Source organism: Malus sylvestris, chromosome 1, assembly GCF_916048215.2.
Source record: "Malus sylvestris chromosome 1, drMalSylv7.2, whole genome shotgun sequence".
NCBI classification, from domain to species: Eukaryota; Viridiplantae; Streptophyta; class Magnoliopsida; order Rosales; family Rosaceae; genus Malus; species Malus sylvestris.
The window spans coordinates 19,737,179-19,752,795 of NC_062260.1; the positions used below are offsets into that span (position 1 = coordinate 19,737,179).

The following is a 15,617-nucleotide window of genomic DNA, read 5'->3' on the forward strand; positions in this document are numbered from 1 at the left end:
ATTGGTGTCCTAGTCTAATAATACAACGTTATGTGAAAAAAAAAAACAACTTACACATGACATTATATTATTAGATTAGGACACCATGATGACGCTCAACTCATATTATATAAATCTCTCTCGTCGCAATGAGTTTCTATTTTCCCACGTTGTAACAAATGATCGATTTTTGATATTTACACGTCGGCTTTTCTTATCTCAACTCTACCATTTTTTCATGCCAATTTTGCGCTCGTCTCATAAACGATGTTGCAAAGACTTCTAGGTCAAGTGGTCAAGCACATTGTAGTATTTTAGATTATGGATTGATTAACTACGTGATGAGCCCTAATTTTGTAGTAATTCTCAGTTTGAAGAAACAAAGTATTCACGACGTGCTTGAACTAAAAACATTTAGTTGCATTTTCACAGATCAATATATATATGTGTCATTTTTGCTGCATTTGCTTCTTTAAGTTTCCAAGAGGTCCAAGACCCTTCTTTACCTCCTTTTTACTGCAAGTACAACTGCTAGTGTTCAAATTCCTACCACAACCGAGACACAAACCCTTGCAACTCGGATCACATACTGCCGCGATTGTAATCTCCAGATGCACGGCGTCTCTTATGTGCTTTGAAATGTCTATTTCTTTTTCATCGGGGCGAAAATACAGCTGATCCTCGAAGTCAATTGCGGCTTCATCATCTTCCTCCTCTTGGTCCCCAAATTCGGTATAAGTTTTGGAATTGTCCCCATACATCACTCCCAGATTGATGATATCAGGTTCTTCAAGGGGTTCATCAGTTAGGAGAAGGGCGAAGTTGGAGAAAATGCACTCCGCCGCTGGCTCTCCACACCTTCAACATAATGAATAAATCTTAACTCAGAGAAAATAGCATATTATAAGGAAAGAAAAATGTATGGAACGTTATCAATGTTTCCATCAGCCGACTTGAGCAATAATACATAGAACCGGTCCCAACTTTAAGAAACTAGAACAATATTCATTACCAAGAGAGGTGAATCCAAAGATAGAAGTTCAACAGGATCTCTTGGTAGTTCCTGGTTTATCTTAAGTTTCCCCTTTTTGGGATTTAACATCAAAAGCTTCGAGGCTTCCCACCTAGGAAAATGGCAGGTTCCCAACAGTGGAATGTCTCCTTACTATTCGCATCTTGCACCTACCTATATGTCTAGAGCTGATCTTGCGGACTAGAGGGCTAAGCGGTACAACATAACTTGTATTTTCAAATGGACACGTTTCCTAGTCTCTAAGGCCAGCTAAACTGATTCAATGCACAAGCATCAAATGAAGACTCATGCATAATTAATCCTAATTTTATATAACACATAAAAGTGGCAGGAAACAGCAACAATAACAGTGAAATTGCAAACTCGAACACTTACACATTTCAAAAGAGAATACAATATGAATGCATATCAACAAAATATAATAAGAGAAATAAGGTGTATCGATTATCGGCATCACAGGATGACAGGAATCAATCAAATAAGAAATTAAAATACCTGCTGCAAGTCAGCGTGATAACAGTTTTAATGATCCCATCAAGCCTCAGCTTTTGCTTCTTCCTAGTTATGTCAATGGAGATCTGAACCGGTGTGCCCTGTGGATAATCCTTCACAGCTTTGGTGACCCGTAATCCCATAACTGAAGCCCTAGATTTCGAGACCTCTGTTGAAAGGTTCTCCAATCCAAGCCTCTCCAACGTTGTGCAATACTCAACATGTGATATCGAAGCGTTTCTCTTGTAAATTACTGCCCCTTCCCAGGGCGACTCTGTGTCTTCATTATCCCCCAAGTCAAGAAAAACCGCGTCTTCTCCAGCAAAAGACTGATAATCAGGCTTTGTGCAGCTCATTACAGTAGACCTCAAAATGCCATTTGGGTTTCTTGTCGAAGTTGTAGGGATATTTTCTGTAATGCAAAATGAGCTTTTGCAATGAACAAACGGAACACATGAATGTTTCGTAGTATTCTCACAGGATTTTAATTTAGAAACGCTATGGCGGTTAAAGTACGAGGAGGTGGCAATGCAGGATGAGGTGACAACAAATGACATTATAGCTTCACAATCTAACAAAGCTTCTAACAACTACAAAAGGGTTTGAGGCATAATGCGAAACGCTAGGTATTAAGAATCTTTCGTAAGTTCAAGACGAAACCAGAAACCCAACAAGTGAATAAGAAACCATATCTGCAAGAAAGATAGAAATAGTTCAGACCAGAAGAAAAATTAGATATATCAGATTGCAAAGTTTAGCATGAACCCACGAAACATTAAACCCACTTAGCATATACAGAAAACAATACAATGACAACAGTTTAGTTAGCAAAATCGCAACATGTAAAAAGAAGGCACTGAAAATTTCAGCTGGGCATTTCAACAAACACCTTGTGTTCATAGCTCAAGAAACTCAATCTTGTTACCCATTTTCCAAAAATTAAAACAGACAAAATTTCATATATAAAGCACGAGAAGCACATGAAATAAAAATATAAAAAAAAAACAAAAAATTATGCAAATATTTAAACTTTATTGCAGGTGAGGGTGCTTACAGTGACGAACGACGTTAAACAGAGGTGGCAGATGTAAGCTTTGCTTCTTTGCAGAGAGCGATTGCCTCCTTTATCTATTCAGATTCTCAAAATGGGCCTTATTTGTTCTCGGCCCACAACTCTTGTTTTGGGTTGCAGCTTGGTTTTACTAGGCCCCGAAACTACCAACCTTATACATCCGAAGTTGAATTAGAGAAATCGAATTTAAAATCTCGAGTATATTTTTTTTTATAAATATTTTGTTAGGGAAAAATGGAAAATTACCGGAGAATAGAAATCGGACATAAAATCTCGAGTACGAACCTTTTCTTAAGTATTTTTCTTGGAAAAATGGAAAATTGAGAGATCAACACAAATTTCTATCAAAAGAATTCTCTCATATTTTGGATAAAATAATATTTTTTTTTAAAGTACTCTTGATCCAAATAAAAGAAGATTTGAACTTAAATTTGATAAGTTACGGGCACGCCGCTTTAACCAATTGGTCAAATCCAAGTAAAATAAAATTCGAACTTAAAAATGTAATAGATTGGGAATACGAGTAATGCTCATCTAAGGTCATCATCCTTTAAACCTTTAAATTAATCCGATGATGCATTAATCAATAATAACCTTACATGATTCTTGTTACACGCTAAGTTCCTAACAAAATAATAATCTCGATTAAAAAAGAGGTTCACACATGAAGCTCTTCCGTTTTCTTCCCCTACCCATCTCTCTCCCCTCCATACCTCACTCTCCCCCTCCCTCTCCGTCTAAGCTTTTTGCACGGGCATTAATGTGGATATTAGTATATTAAGATTAAGAATAATATTGGCCAACAAGAAACTATTCATGTGTTGACTAATAAAAGATCCACTTTCTACAACATCGAAAGGAAAGATGACCTCATTAATCTCAACCATTTGCATTGCTGCTCACGCAAAAAGCTTAGGCCATCTCCAATCGATGGCTGGCCAGAGGGCTCGTTTTAGCCCTCTGGCCCTCCAAGATTCTCCAAAATATTAATATTTTAATGAACAGTACAGGGCCATATTTGCCTCCGTCTCCAACCGAGGGCCAGAGGGCTCGTTTTAGCCCTGTAAAAAAAAACCGTCTCCAACCGAGGGCCAAATGGCCATAGGGCCAAACATAATTTATTATTTAAAAACTACAACTTAATTTTATTTAAAAATCATGTTGGTTAGTGTTGTATAATTTTTATGTCGGTTAATGTTATTTAATGTTGTTTCATATTGTTTAATGTTGTTTCATGTTACTTAATTTAATTTAATGTTGTATAATGGCTTAGGAAGTTATAGGAAAAAATTAGAATTTAAAAAAAATATGAAACAAATTTTGTGAAATAGAAGTTATAGGAAAAAATGGAATTTAAAAAAAATATATGAAACAAATTTTGTAAAATAGAAGTTATATGAAAAAAATATGAACCAAATTTTGTAAAATATAAGTTATAGGAAAAAAATAGAATTAAAAAAAAATTGAAACAAATTTTGTAAAATAGAAGTTATAGAAAAAAAAAGAAAAAAAAAGGTTTAAATTCATAAAAAAAAAAAAAAAGGATTTACAACGGCTAGTGGCGCTAGCCGTTGGAAGTTTGAATTCAAAATGTTATTTCTGTCGGTTGTAACCGACAGAAATAAGAAACATTAAAAAAAAAATAGCCAGCCAGCTAGCCCTCCAGCCCTCCAGCCCTCTCCGATCCCGTGGGGCCCTCTCAGATTCCCGAGCCCTCTGGCCTAGCCCTCGGTTGGAGACGGTTTTAGGGCTATTTTCGGCCCTCTGGCCCTCTGGACCCTTCGGTTGGAGATGGCCTTAGACGGAGAGGGAGAGGAGGGGGAGAGAGGGATGGAGGGGAGAGAGACGGGTAGGGGAAGAAGATGGAGAAGTTTCAGGCATGATGAACTTTCTTTTTAATCAAGATTATTATTTTGTTAGGATGTAAGAGGGATAATATAAGGTTACTGATTAAACCACGGTCCGTTTAATCTAAGGTTTAAATGAAAGATGATATCACATCTTCTTAAAATGAAAACCCTAGATGCGCATTACTGTTGTGAACACACTATGGTCACCAACTAACCAGTCCAACTCAAGTCTGCGGAAATTCGCATATTAAACTAACAAATTGAGTAATATTAAAACAAAAAAGTTCAATATTTTATTTATTCCTTTTTGGTCGGTACAACTGGTACGGTACCAGGATTTGCACACAAACGGGATGAAAAAGAGGAGCGACTCCAGTCCGACTCGCATGAACACTCGAAAAAAAAAGGAAAACTAACCAAAAAAAAAAGATTAAATGAAAAATGACAAATAAAAGTGTAGTGAATAATATTACAAAAAAATAAAAATATGATTTTTTGTTAAAAATAAAAAGTACCGGAAATGTTTTGTTAAAACTTCAAAAAAAAAAAAAAAACTGCTAGGTGCTAAGATAAACTAATTATTAATTAACTAGAGAAAAAAGAGATAAAAATGAAAAGAAAATTATCCCAAAAAACAGAAAAAACAAGTTCCATTAAAATTCGCGTTTTTTATCTCAATCTCTTAATCGATTATATTCATAATTTTGTTTGCAGGGTTTGGGTGTTGTTTTTGCATTAGCTTTTGACTTGAGCCTCAAGCCAAACCTCTTCAAGAATGTGTTCCAACTCCCCTTTGTCTTCACCAGCTTCCCAATCTCTTGCTTCATGCTCAAGCACTCTTTCTCAAGCTCCAAAACTCGTTCTCTCATGTCAACTGTTGCAACATGATCGCGCGTAGTGCCAGCTTGAGTAGGTGCCTCAGTTCGAGCAAGCGCAAGATTTCCACTTTGGGTTTGTGAGTTCTCGAGGTTGTCAGATGCAAAGAACCAGCCGGCAATTGATGTGCGCAGGCGAAGCTGTTCGAAGAATAGAACTTGGACAATGACGCGAAGTGGCAGCCTCTCATTTTGCGCTGCGTGCGTGCTGGCTTCCAATGAGAGCTTCTGGCAGTTCATAAGCCGGCAGATTTGTTCCTTCTCGGAGTCTGTCAGCCAAGGATGGGCCTGAACTTGAGAAAAATGTGAGCATTGGAATGCTAAGTCAGAAAAGGTTATCAAACAGTCATTAAATATATGTTGAAGAAGTAATGAAATATGAACATTTTTACGGATGCAATATTCAAAAGCGAAAGCATGTTTTCGAGTCCCTGTGGTATCGCAAAGTTTCCACTTTCGTTCCTGTATTTTTCAATATATAGCAAAATTACAGGAACCAAAAGCTCGTTTTAGCGCTCTTTAAATTATGAAATAATCTCGAGTATGAACAGAATTTAGAGGACCTTTACCTTGAGGTATACATCGATAGCACGATAAATTCCATCATCTAATGGTCTGGCATATTCCGGGATAGCAGCAGCTAGTGACTGAAATTTCTGCAGTTTCAAGTTAACATCAGGTGCAACTTCAGCAAGATATCCATCCACCAGGTTTGCCACCGAGGTTATTGCAGTCAGCGGTTGAGAAGAGCCGATCAGCTGGCCCTCATCAACAATAGAGCTAGAAGTATAATTAATTGAATCGCGGTCCATGAGCATGAAGTGGTCAAGAATCCGCTGAACGCAGTCAATATCATATAGGGTCTCCACTGAGTACCCCATGTTTGGTATCAGAAGATCTTCAAGAGCCGCTTGATCCAATTGAGCACCAACTCGTTTCTCTAAGCTCTCGAGACATGATGCACTAGCTTGCAAAATCATAGATGTTCGGAGAAGCCTAAGCAGGAAGTTGGTTGGCGTAACGCCCTTCTGATCAGGAAGTAATCCCACAATCTCCTCAAGGAGAGTCCTTTGGTCTCCATCAAATGCAGCAGGAACAGTTGATAACGGGGCAACACGATTTCCATTATGGAAACTTGATTGCCTGCCCAACAAGGAAAGATGCCTCTTTGCGTAGTGCATTATTGAGCCAGCCTTCCTCTCTGGCTTCATGCCTCCTATTTCAACTGCTCGAATCAGCCTTTTGAAAAATGGATACTTCAGGAATGAGACATCTTCATACCACCAATCTTCGCTGACCGGGTGTGGCTTTGCTGTCGTGCATATTCCATTCCAAAACGCCACACCCTCTGAGCTCTGCACGGCATCCTTTCCCGTCACAGGCCAACTAAATAAAACTGGATCGGCACTCGCTTTCATTGCCAATGAATTGATGCATCTCGAAACAAGATGAAGCTCTTCTGCATGAGGCAAGACCTCTTCGCAGGTTTCGAGTGCTTTAATCGAGTCGCTCCAATTGCTGAAGATTTCATTTAGAAAATCCTCCGCTTGCGTGATGAGGTTTCCCTCACTGTATTCTTCACTCATACGAAGATACTCAGCAGCGCACCTCACACTTACTACATTCAATGCGTTGAGTTCCATTCTTACACCGTAACAAAATTTGGCTACCAGCAAGAAAATTTTGGCTCCACCTGGAATGTCATGCAGTTGCACTATGCCTTTTTGCTCATCCTCGCTAGGAAGTTCTCCAATAATGTTGTCTAGTAATCCGCTTCTCGATAGCAATGGAAACTGGTGGACATATCGAACAAATGTAGAAAAATTACAACTCATGAGCACAGGCGTGAAAGAAAACACAGAACAGCATATATAAACATTTGATAAAATCTGCAAAAGTTTTGAGATGCAAGGCAGAGAATAGGCTTTTGATTTCCGAAACAAAATCGTAGTACTAATACATTATGTAGAGTTCATAACGAGAAACGAAAGAAGAACATAATTTTAAGCTTGACCAAGTAAGGTTCACCTTGTGGAGATGGAAAGACGTTTCTCCAACTTCAACTATGACGTCACTAGCAAGTCCAGTTGAGCAAAGCCTGCCAAAGAGATCACTTATTCTCCAGTAAAGAAGAGAAGGACATAGAGGTCGAATCGATCGCACCATTCAACTCAACTGCTATATGAAACTTATCTTTTATCTTCAAAAAAAATCCGTTGAGGGATCCGACAGGTTGGAACCAGGCCGGTGACCCCAAAAGGATCAAGGATGAAGGAGTTTTAACAGCAGAGGGCACAAAATTATGTGACAAAAGAATTACAACAGTTCAACTTCAGTCCAAAACCACATAAAAACCGTTGGCGAGAAAGCATTGGCAAAAAACTAGCAAGGTTAAGTCGTACACTTTCTGATATTACTTAAGTCAACAATTTTCAAACAAGATTGAAACAGATGAAAGTAAGTACATAAAGCATTTCTTGTAAAAAGACAGTTCCCGGTCACAATGATACAAGTCTCGATGTGGAAATTTATACAGTTCTGCGCGGTTCATAAGACCAATTCCATGCTTTGCTTTTCTCCCAAACACCAACAATTTATAAAGCAAAAAATTTACGCTTCTAAATCTCTCTATGAACTGAATTAATGCATCTTCTCCTAATCCTTGTAACATTGAAGTTGTGCAATATGCTTAAACCATATCAATTCACCCTGTAACGACTGGTAAATCTTCTAACATTTTCACATGAAAACAAGTTTTCGCAGATCCCGGATTACATATGACAGATCCCTTGAGTGACACGACAGAAAAATAACAATGCACAAAGGAGTGAAGTTTTTTGACAATGCCGGGAAAAGATTAGGGAAGGGAGGTGCATTACTACAAGAAAGCTCAAAAAATGAAGACATTCTTATGATTAATCGTAGGTAAATACATCAGAACACACAATTTATGCGTACAATGTGTGCAGAGTCACACACACACACACTGATGCTCACAGTCCACAGTCCGGGATCGATGAAACAGTAAAAAATACATACCTTAGCAAATCAAGAGTATTGCTAAACGAAATTAACCATTAACTAATCATCCTCAGTATTAGCATAAGTCAGTAATTCAACTTATAACGTTTGATTAAATTCATAAATCATTGACAAAAAGAACAAAACCCAATTGATCAATTCTCTACAAGAAACTAACAGGAATGAGGAATTCCAGAAACCATAAATTGAAATATATTCAGTGGTATATATAAATATATGAAATACCAAAACCCAGCAGTCTGAAATCACCATGTTAAAAGAAATGTGGTAGCAATATACAGAAACAAACGAAAACCCTGAAGGACCAGAAAAGAACGTACCAAGTTTTGCCATCAAGGAAGAAGACTTCAGATTTGGATCCCAGCTTCACGCACGCCATGTCTGATTCAGTAATCCCTCTCTTCTCTCTCTAATATCACTCAAAACAGTCCGACGTACCAAACGAGGCCGCTCATACAAAAATGTGATAACAATGATGACAACGTCAGTGACTCTCTCTGTCTTTCTCTCTCTAAAGTCTTATTTTTCTGAGCTTTTAGGGGGAAGGGCAGGCTGGAGATGGTCCCGAGTCCAAAGGGGAGGATCTAATCTAAGAGAGAGAGAGAGAGAGAGAGAGAGAGAATTCAGTTCAGTTGCTGCTGTTACGGGAAAAGGGCAGTGTTTGGTGCATCACTCTCTAGAACACATTACCCTTTTTTTATATATTTTTTCGTAACTTCCAACGTTGGAGGAACAGTGGTATATAGGAATGTACGACTTCATGAAGTCATTAAATATTGTCTAAACTGCTTCAAATTCTCGTGTGCATACACTGTACTGTGTTCATCAAATAATAAATAAAAATTATTTTCCCTTGTGTACTGTTTTATAAAAGGTTATGGTTGTTATCCATTTTTAGAAGTCTAAATAAGATTTAGAGTTAGCAAGTTAGCATATAACAAGAATTTAAGTTTTGATTTCGGTGTAAATGTTGGCAAAATATATATATATATATATATATATAAAGATTGGAAGTGTGGTAAATATGGATGGTCACGTGTCTTCCATCTGTTATTTGGTTTGAGTGAACGACCCATACATTTATAAAATTGTTAGAGAAAGTGTAACTTGAAAGACACTTTGCCTATAAAACAATCATTTAAGCAAGAGAGGAGAAAACATCGCAAGAAAAGAGGAAAGAAAGACAGAAGGGAATGTAGAAGAAAAATATCAGTGAAAGTTATGTTGTACTCTTATTATTTCAGATAATGAAATAAGGTAATATTGATACCCCAAAGATTGGAAGTGTTGTAATTTAAGTTATCACGTGATATGTGATAATAGAAATAGAATGATGTTATTCTCATCCAAATGTCTTATCTTCCCACCCATCTTTTAATGAAATTTTTAATTACAAATTTGTCAATTTGCAAAAAGACTTATAAGGACATTAATTATCTTGTTTTGCTTAATTGAAAACAAAATAAAAAGTTGGGTGTGGGAGACGATTTGTCTTTACTCATAAATGTAAACAATCATATATCATGTGATATATATTGACAAAAATGAACACATAATTATGTATCAGATTATCGCCCGTTATATACAGATAATGTTTCGTGTGACATATGATGATAAAAGAATTAAGAAGCATCGTTTGATACAAACCGATTACGTTCTCTTCATACGTGGAATCTTATTCGTCTCAATCAAAGTACTGAAACAAATAAGATGAGTCAGTCAAATACTACTTAATATCAATGTTTAAATCTCATAAATTACGAGAGTTCGATACTTATCTATTCTCATATATTTTGAAAGAAAATTAATGAAAATGATTTGAAAACTTTGAGTTTTAACAATAAAGAAAAAATAAAGGATATAATGAATAGTACAATGATTGACTTTTCAGTGTAAAAATATGTTTTTTCGTTAAAATAAACAGTAACGGGAGTTTTTAATTAAAGTTCTCATATTTTTATATAAACTTATAGTTGTATAAAAAAAATATATTAAAAAATGAGCCAGCCAAAACAAGGTCCATGTAAGCCCAAAACCCATGAAGCACAAAGGTCAAAGCTTGAATACCATGGAATAGCCCAGCAAAAGCCTTTCCCAGATCGGTCGTTGCAGGAGGTCAAGCTAAGCTTCCATACGCTCTTTCACCGGAAGCCATGGAAGCTCTGCGAAGCTTAGGTCAACTAGTCCTAGCCTTGTGGATCTTCTCCCATCTCTCCCTGCTCGCGTACTCATCTTCCACTCAGGATCTCCAGATCATCACCGCAGAGCGCAGAGTAAGCCTCTTCCTTTCATTTCCTCTTCATCAATACTCTAATTTGATTTGGTTATATCTAATTACGTTTGATCTGATTAATTTATTGTGTTGCAGATTGACTTGACCTCTCATATTGTGAAGGTTTTCTTGACGTTAAAGGTATGGATTTTTCTGTTTTGTTGGATTTTCTGTGTGGTAAAATGAACCCAGTTTTGTAAAAATTTCAACACCTTGGTGGGTTGCGAATAAATTTTAAATCTTTATCACGGTTTGAGATTTCATACATGTCTTTCGCTTATCATTTTCGGCATGAATGTGATACTTGAGGTTAGGTTCAGTCTTTGATTTGAGTTTTCATGCTACACTGTATCGTTTTCGGCCCAAATCTGGCATAATGTGGATCAATGAACTACTTTTTATGTTGAATACTGGAAATATGGGTTGTCATATTTACAAATTGGCACGCTACACTTGTTATGATGATCGACGTCATGGTACAATAGACAATCGTACTTTGTTAGTAATATAGCAATGGCATTAGTCATTTGAAAGTTGAGCTTCGGTTCAGTTTTTGATGTAGTTGCTTTATAAACCATGGTCTTAGGAAACTTCGTTTTCCTGACAAATTAAGGTTTGATTTAAGTTGTCATGCTCCACTCCATCGTTTTTGGCCCAAATCTGGCATAATGTGGATAATAGAATCACAATATCAGAGATTTTTGAAATTTTAGTTTTTATAAATTGGCATGTGACCTGCGAGTTGGCTGTGTAAAGGCGGGACACTATGCTTGAAACGATGACCAACATGACACTGTAGACAAGCATAATTTATGATCAAGCAAGATTAGTCATTTTCAAAGTAATATTTCTCATTCTAATCTACTGGGATGTTTATTGTTTATTAAATTGATGGAGTTGTCTTTCAGGTTGAAAACACTGGTACATCTCCTGTTTCGGAAGTACTCCTTGCTTTTCCACCCACACAGGTTGATCACCTAGCATCACTCAAAGCAGCTATCACTGTTGGAAAAAAGAAAAAGAAAAGTTATGTGCCCCTTGAAGTCAATCCCACTGAGCTACCTGATGCACCAAATGGGGCTAAATCGTTTTCTATCTCATTGCTCAACCCACTAAATGCTGGTGAAACTGCAACACTAGAGGTGCTTTACATATTGACACATTCTCTGGAGCCTTTCCCAGCGGAGATAAGCCAATCAGAGTCTCAGTTGGTCTACTACCGTGATAGTGCAATCATATTGTCTCCGTACTATATCAAGCAGCAGACAACTTTTATAAGAACACCTAGTACTAGGGTGGAATCATTTACAAGAGTAGAGTCCACTAACCGTGCTGGTTCCGAAATAAAGTATGGGCCATACAAGGATCGTCCAACATACTCTTATTCTCCAGTAATTGTTCATTTTGAGAATAATAATCCCTTTGCTGTTGTTGAGGAGCTTGTACGTGAAGTCGAAGTATCTCACTGGGGCAGTCTTCAGATCACAGAGCATTACAAGTTGGCACATGCTGGTGCTCGACACAAAGGAATATTTTCGAGGTAACCTCTGCTGCTGGTATTATCTTGTGTATTTAATGTAAAAGGTTGTAGTCAGTGAAAAGAGTTTGATACAATAAAATTGAATGCAGTAAAACTTTTGTAGGATAAATTTATCATAAAATGTTTATATTTCTTCATAATATGATGTTGTCGCAAATCCTGCTCTTTGCAAGTATATGCATTTATATATAACGTTGATAAAAATAAATACAAACACCCTACTTATAAGAAAACTGAGTCTCCGATACACGGTCAAGGTTGATCTTGAGCTTTTTGGGGCCTAAGACAAACCGAAATGGGCCTCTTACTAGATAACCAGTCTCATACTAGAAAATCATCCTCGTTTAATTGCTGGAAGACATAACACTATGTGAATGGTTTTAAAGTTATGAATAAGCTACGTAAAAGGTGAACTTTAAAGACTTATCATTGCACAGCTGAGTTGGATGAATGCAAAAGATATCAATTATTTTGTGTAATGCTTGACCAAGGTTAAGACAGCTTCATTCTTAATATTAATCTTCCAAGGCTTCCAAATTTTGGCAGGGTAGACTATCAATCTAAGCCACATGCTGGTGGTGTCTCTTCATTCAAACATCTTCTAGCCAGACTACCTCCTAGGGTCCATTCTGTCTACTACCGGGATGAAATTGGGAACATCTCATCATCGCATTTACGTACAGATTATCTAAGGGTAACTTTTCTCCCTGGCAATTTAACATTTATATATTCGAGGCAGTTATCCTTGTATGTATGTTTTGCTTGCTCGTTGACATCTTCGTAGAATCTCTCTTTATTTGTGCATTGGAAACACAAGAACAAGATTTAGCAAATAGACGGGGAAGTTCACTTGGAAAAACAATGCAGAATAATATCCATTTTGTGCATAGACAACTCTGATTTTGGTTCTATTAATCATGACTTTTTCAATACTTTTTTTTCAGTCGGATCTTGAAATTGAACCACGCTATCCTTTATTTGGAGGTTGGAAAGCTACATTTGTGATTGGGTATGGGTTACCATTGGAAGATTTCCTTTTTGAGTCACCAGATGGCAGGCGATACCTCAATTTCACTTTTGGTTGTCCTCTCGCTGAGACGGTGGTAGACAAGTTAACTGTAAAAGTGCGTTTAGTACTATGTTTTTGCTTCAATATTTCTATATTTTTCAGTTCCGTTAGCTCTTTCTTCATTTTGTTTGCCCCTAGACATGGGAATATTAATTTACTGATTCAGGCACTGTTATATTTCAGGTTGTGCTACCAGAGGGATCAAAAGATCCTTCTGCTGTGGTTCCTTTTTCGGTTGAGCAACATCTAGAGGTAAACTTAATGTAGCGCTTTATTCATATGGACAAACACCTTTGTATGATAATTCTCAACATTCTCTATACATCCGATTAATTGTAAAGTGCATAGAAGCAATCTTAACTCTATTTTTCATTGCCAAGAATATTTTATATATATATAATGGTACTGTGCATATATTTTCATTGTTATACCTGCAGACCAAATATTCATACCTTGATGTTGCTGGAAGGACGGTGGTGGTTCTTGAAAAGAGGAATGTAGTTCCAGAGCACAACTCTCGTTTCCAGGTGACTAATCTAAAACTAACATTGGTTGGATTTTGCCCTACTCTGAACCCTACGGTTAAGATTTTTACTCCCACATGTTGCCTATGAAATTTGATAAGGTTTATCTTACCACTTGGAGAACTTATGCGCCTTTAAATTCTGTGTCATTTGTGGGAGCGTATCTAGGATCAGTATTGCTCACCTAATAGTATCCCATGATAGAAATATGCCTCAAAGATTAGCATGTATTTTAGTTTCGCATTGCAAGGTTTTGGAATTGGTCCTAGCATATGTATGTTCACTTGTGAAATGTTCATACAATGATACTATCGGTTGATCAACTAAGTATTGAAGTACTGTCTTGTGACGGAATTGAATTTCCTAGGTTCGTATTCTTATGTTTTGTCCCCATACATGATACACGTATCCTGTGCACAACCTTCAAATAATATGTATATTAGTGGCTGAACCTATCTCTCTCCCTTGCTTTATTTGGCAGGTTTACTACACCTTCAACCCAATCTTTATGCTGGCAGAACCCCTGATGTTGGTGTCTACATTTTTCTTCATTTTCATGGCTAGTGTAGCTTACCTACACATAGATTTTTCCATATGCAAATCATCTTGATTCACAAAGGTACGTTTCTACATCCCGGAATTACACACCTACTGAAAATAATTTATTCAAAACCATGTTTTGTAGCTTATCTGGTGAAAACTGTTGACTTGTAGATCGTTAAGTGGAGGAGAGGAGCCAGGACTGTTGAGCGTGAACGTCGCCAGCTCCACTTTGGGTTCTAAAATTTAAAACTACCTTATATAATGTAGGTTACCATGAGGAATATTTTGTTGCGCGTTGATTATTTAGTGTGTACAACATCAAATCAAAAAGGTTTTCAAAGCCGAAAGGAAAATATGCTAAGAGTTCTTTAAACAAAGCCAAGCAACTGCCAATCTGGGTGTTGCCAAATCTTTTTTAAGCTGTGAAAATTTGTTGCGTTCTTCTTGTTATTTACTTAGTATAGACTGGTTTGGTATTGCTGTGATTTGAAAAAAAAACTGCTTCTGCTGTGCTGTGAGAATAAACTCATTTTTGCTGCTTCACGTTTTCAGCTTTTTTTCACTCAAACTGTGAAAATAAGCTGTTTTTAAGTGTTTACCAAACATCTTTTTTAGCTCAACTTTTTTTATACGTACTTTTTATAAAAGCATCTCAGTACCAAACCAGTACTAAGTCTTCTGAAGCTTTTTAAAGATATTATTTGGGCCTGAAATCCTGAATTTGGGTCAAGTTAGTTGATAGCCTAGAAAAGGGCCGCAAGTCTCGGCCCAACGGTAAAATGCTTGGCCCGTAGTGAAGTGTTGGTGGCTCGATTGAGTTCCAGATGATGTGAGATTGTTTGAGGGATCAAGATTGAGTTTGGGCATGCCCGAGTCCTAGGCGAAGTATGATTGTCTAAGGATCAAGATGGGTTTCTGATAATATTTGAATTAATCACCCAAGGATTAGGATTGGTCTTTGGATAAGGCATGAATTCATCACATGATGCGACCAAATTCAGAATCTTAGTTCTAAGTCGAAGAAACGGAGCCCTGCCATTGACAGAGTTTCGGTGGAAGGATCGGTGAGGATAATTCCAAGTATATCCAGATAATGCGAGGAAATGTAGTATTATCAGAACTCTACTACTTGAGCATAAAAAAAATTTGTCCCTATAAATAAAAGAAGATTTGCAACGTATCCTCTTCAACTGAACACGCAAATCAATGCTCTATACAAAACTTCTCACACTTTATATGAAAACTAAATGCTTCACTAACCGTCAGCACAATTTCTTATTGGATAAGATTTGTATAATTTTCCTTAGGAGTTTTGACCGATTGGAT

The 15,617-nt window shown here is 37.1% G+C and overlaps 3 protein-coding genes across 3 annotated transcripts; 1 reads left to right on the forward strand and 2 right to left on the reverse strand.

The window, feature by feature from the left end:
- Positions 1-378: 378 nt before the first annotated feature.
- On the reverse strand, positions 379-2,671 carry LOC126590068 (large ribosomal RNA subunit accumulation protein YCED homolog 1, chloroplastic). Its single transcript, XM_050255793.1, has 3 exons — positions 2,559-2,671; positions 1,508-2,196; positions 379-837 (listed from the first exon to the last, which is right to left on the reverse strand). Exons 2-3 carry the CDS (start codon positions 2,059-2,061, stop codon positions 429-431), a joined length of 963 nt encoding a protein of 320 aa, XP_050111750.1. The 5' UTR covers positions 2,062-2,196; positions 2,559-2,671; the 3' UTR covers positions 379-428.
- Positions 2,672-4,997: 2,326 nt separating this feature from the next.
- On the reverse strand, positions 4,998-8,846 carry LOC126627184 (BTB/POZ domain-containing protein At5g03250-like). Its single transcript, XM_050296624.1, has 4 exons — positions 8,664-8,846; positions 7,330-7,399; positions 5,871-7,094; positions 4,998-5,589 (listed from the first exon to the last, which is right to left on the reverse strand). The coding sequence occupies exons 1-4, from the start codon at positions 8,720-8,722 to the stop codon at positions 5,101-5,103; spliced, it is 1,842 nt and encodes a 613-aa protein (XP_050152581.1). The 5' UTR covers positions 8,723-8,846; the 3' UTR covers positions 4,998-5,100.
- Positions 8,847-10,376: 1,530 nt separating this feature from the next.
- On the forward strand, positions 10,377-14,668 carry LOC126625328 (dolichyl-diphosphooligosaccharide--protein glycosyltransferase subunit 1B-like). Its single transcript, XM_050294428.1, has 9 exons — positions 10,377-10,616; positions 10,712-10,756; positions 11,524-12,155; positions 12,702-12,849; positions 13,100-13,279; positions 13,408-13,476; positions 13,662-13,751; positions 14,230-14,367; positions 14,463-14,668. Exons 1-8 carry the CDS (start codon positions 10,497-10,499, stop codon positions 14,356-14,358), a joined length of 1,413 nt encoding a protein of 470 aa, XP_050150385.1. The 5' UTR covers positions 10,377-10,496; the 3' UTR covers positions 14,359-14,367; positions 14,463-14,668.
- Positions 14,669-15,617: the final 949 nt, after the last annotated feature.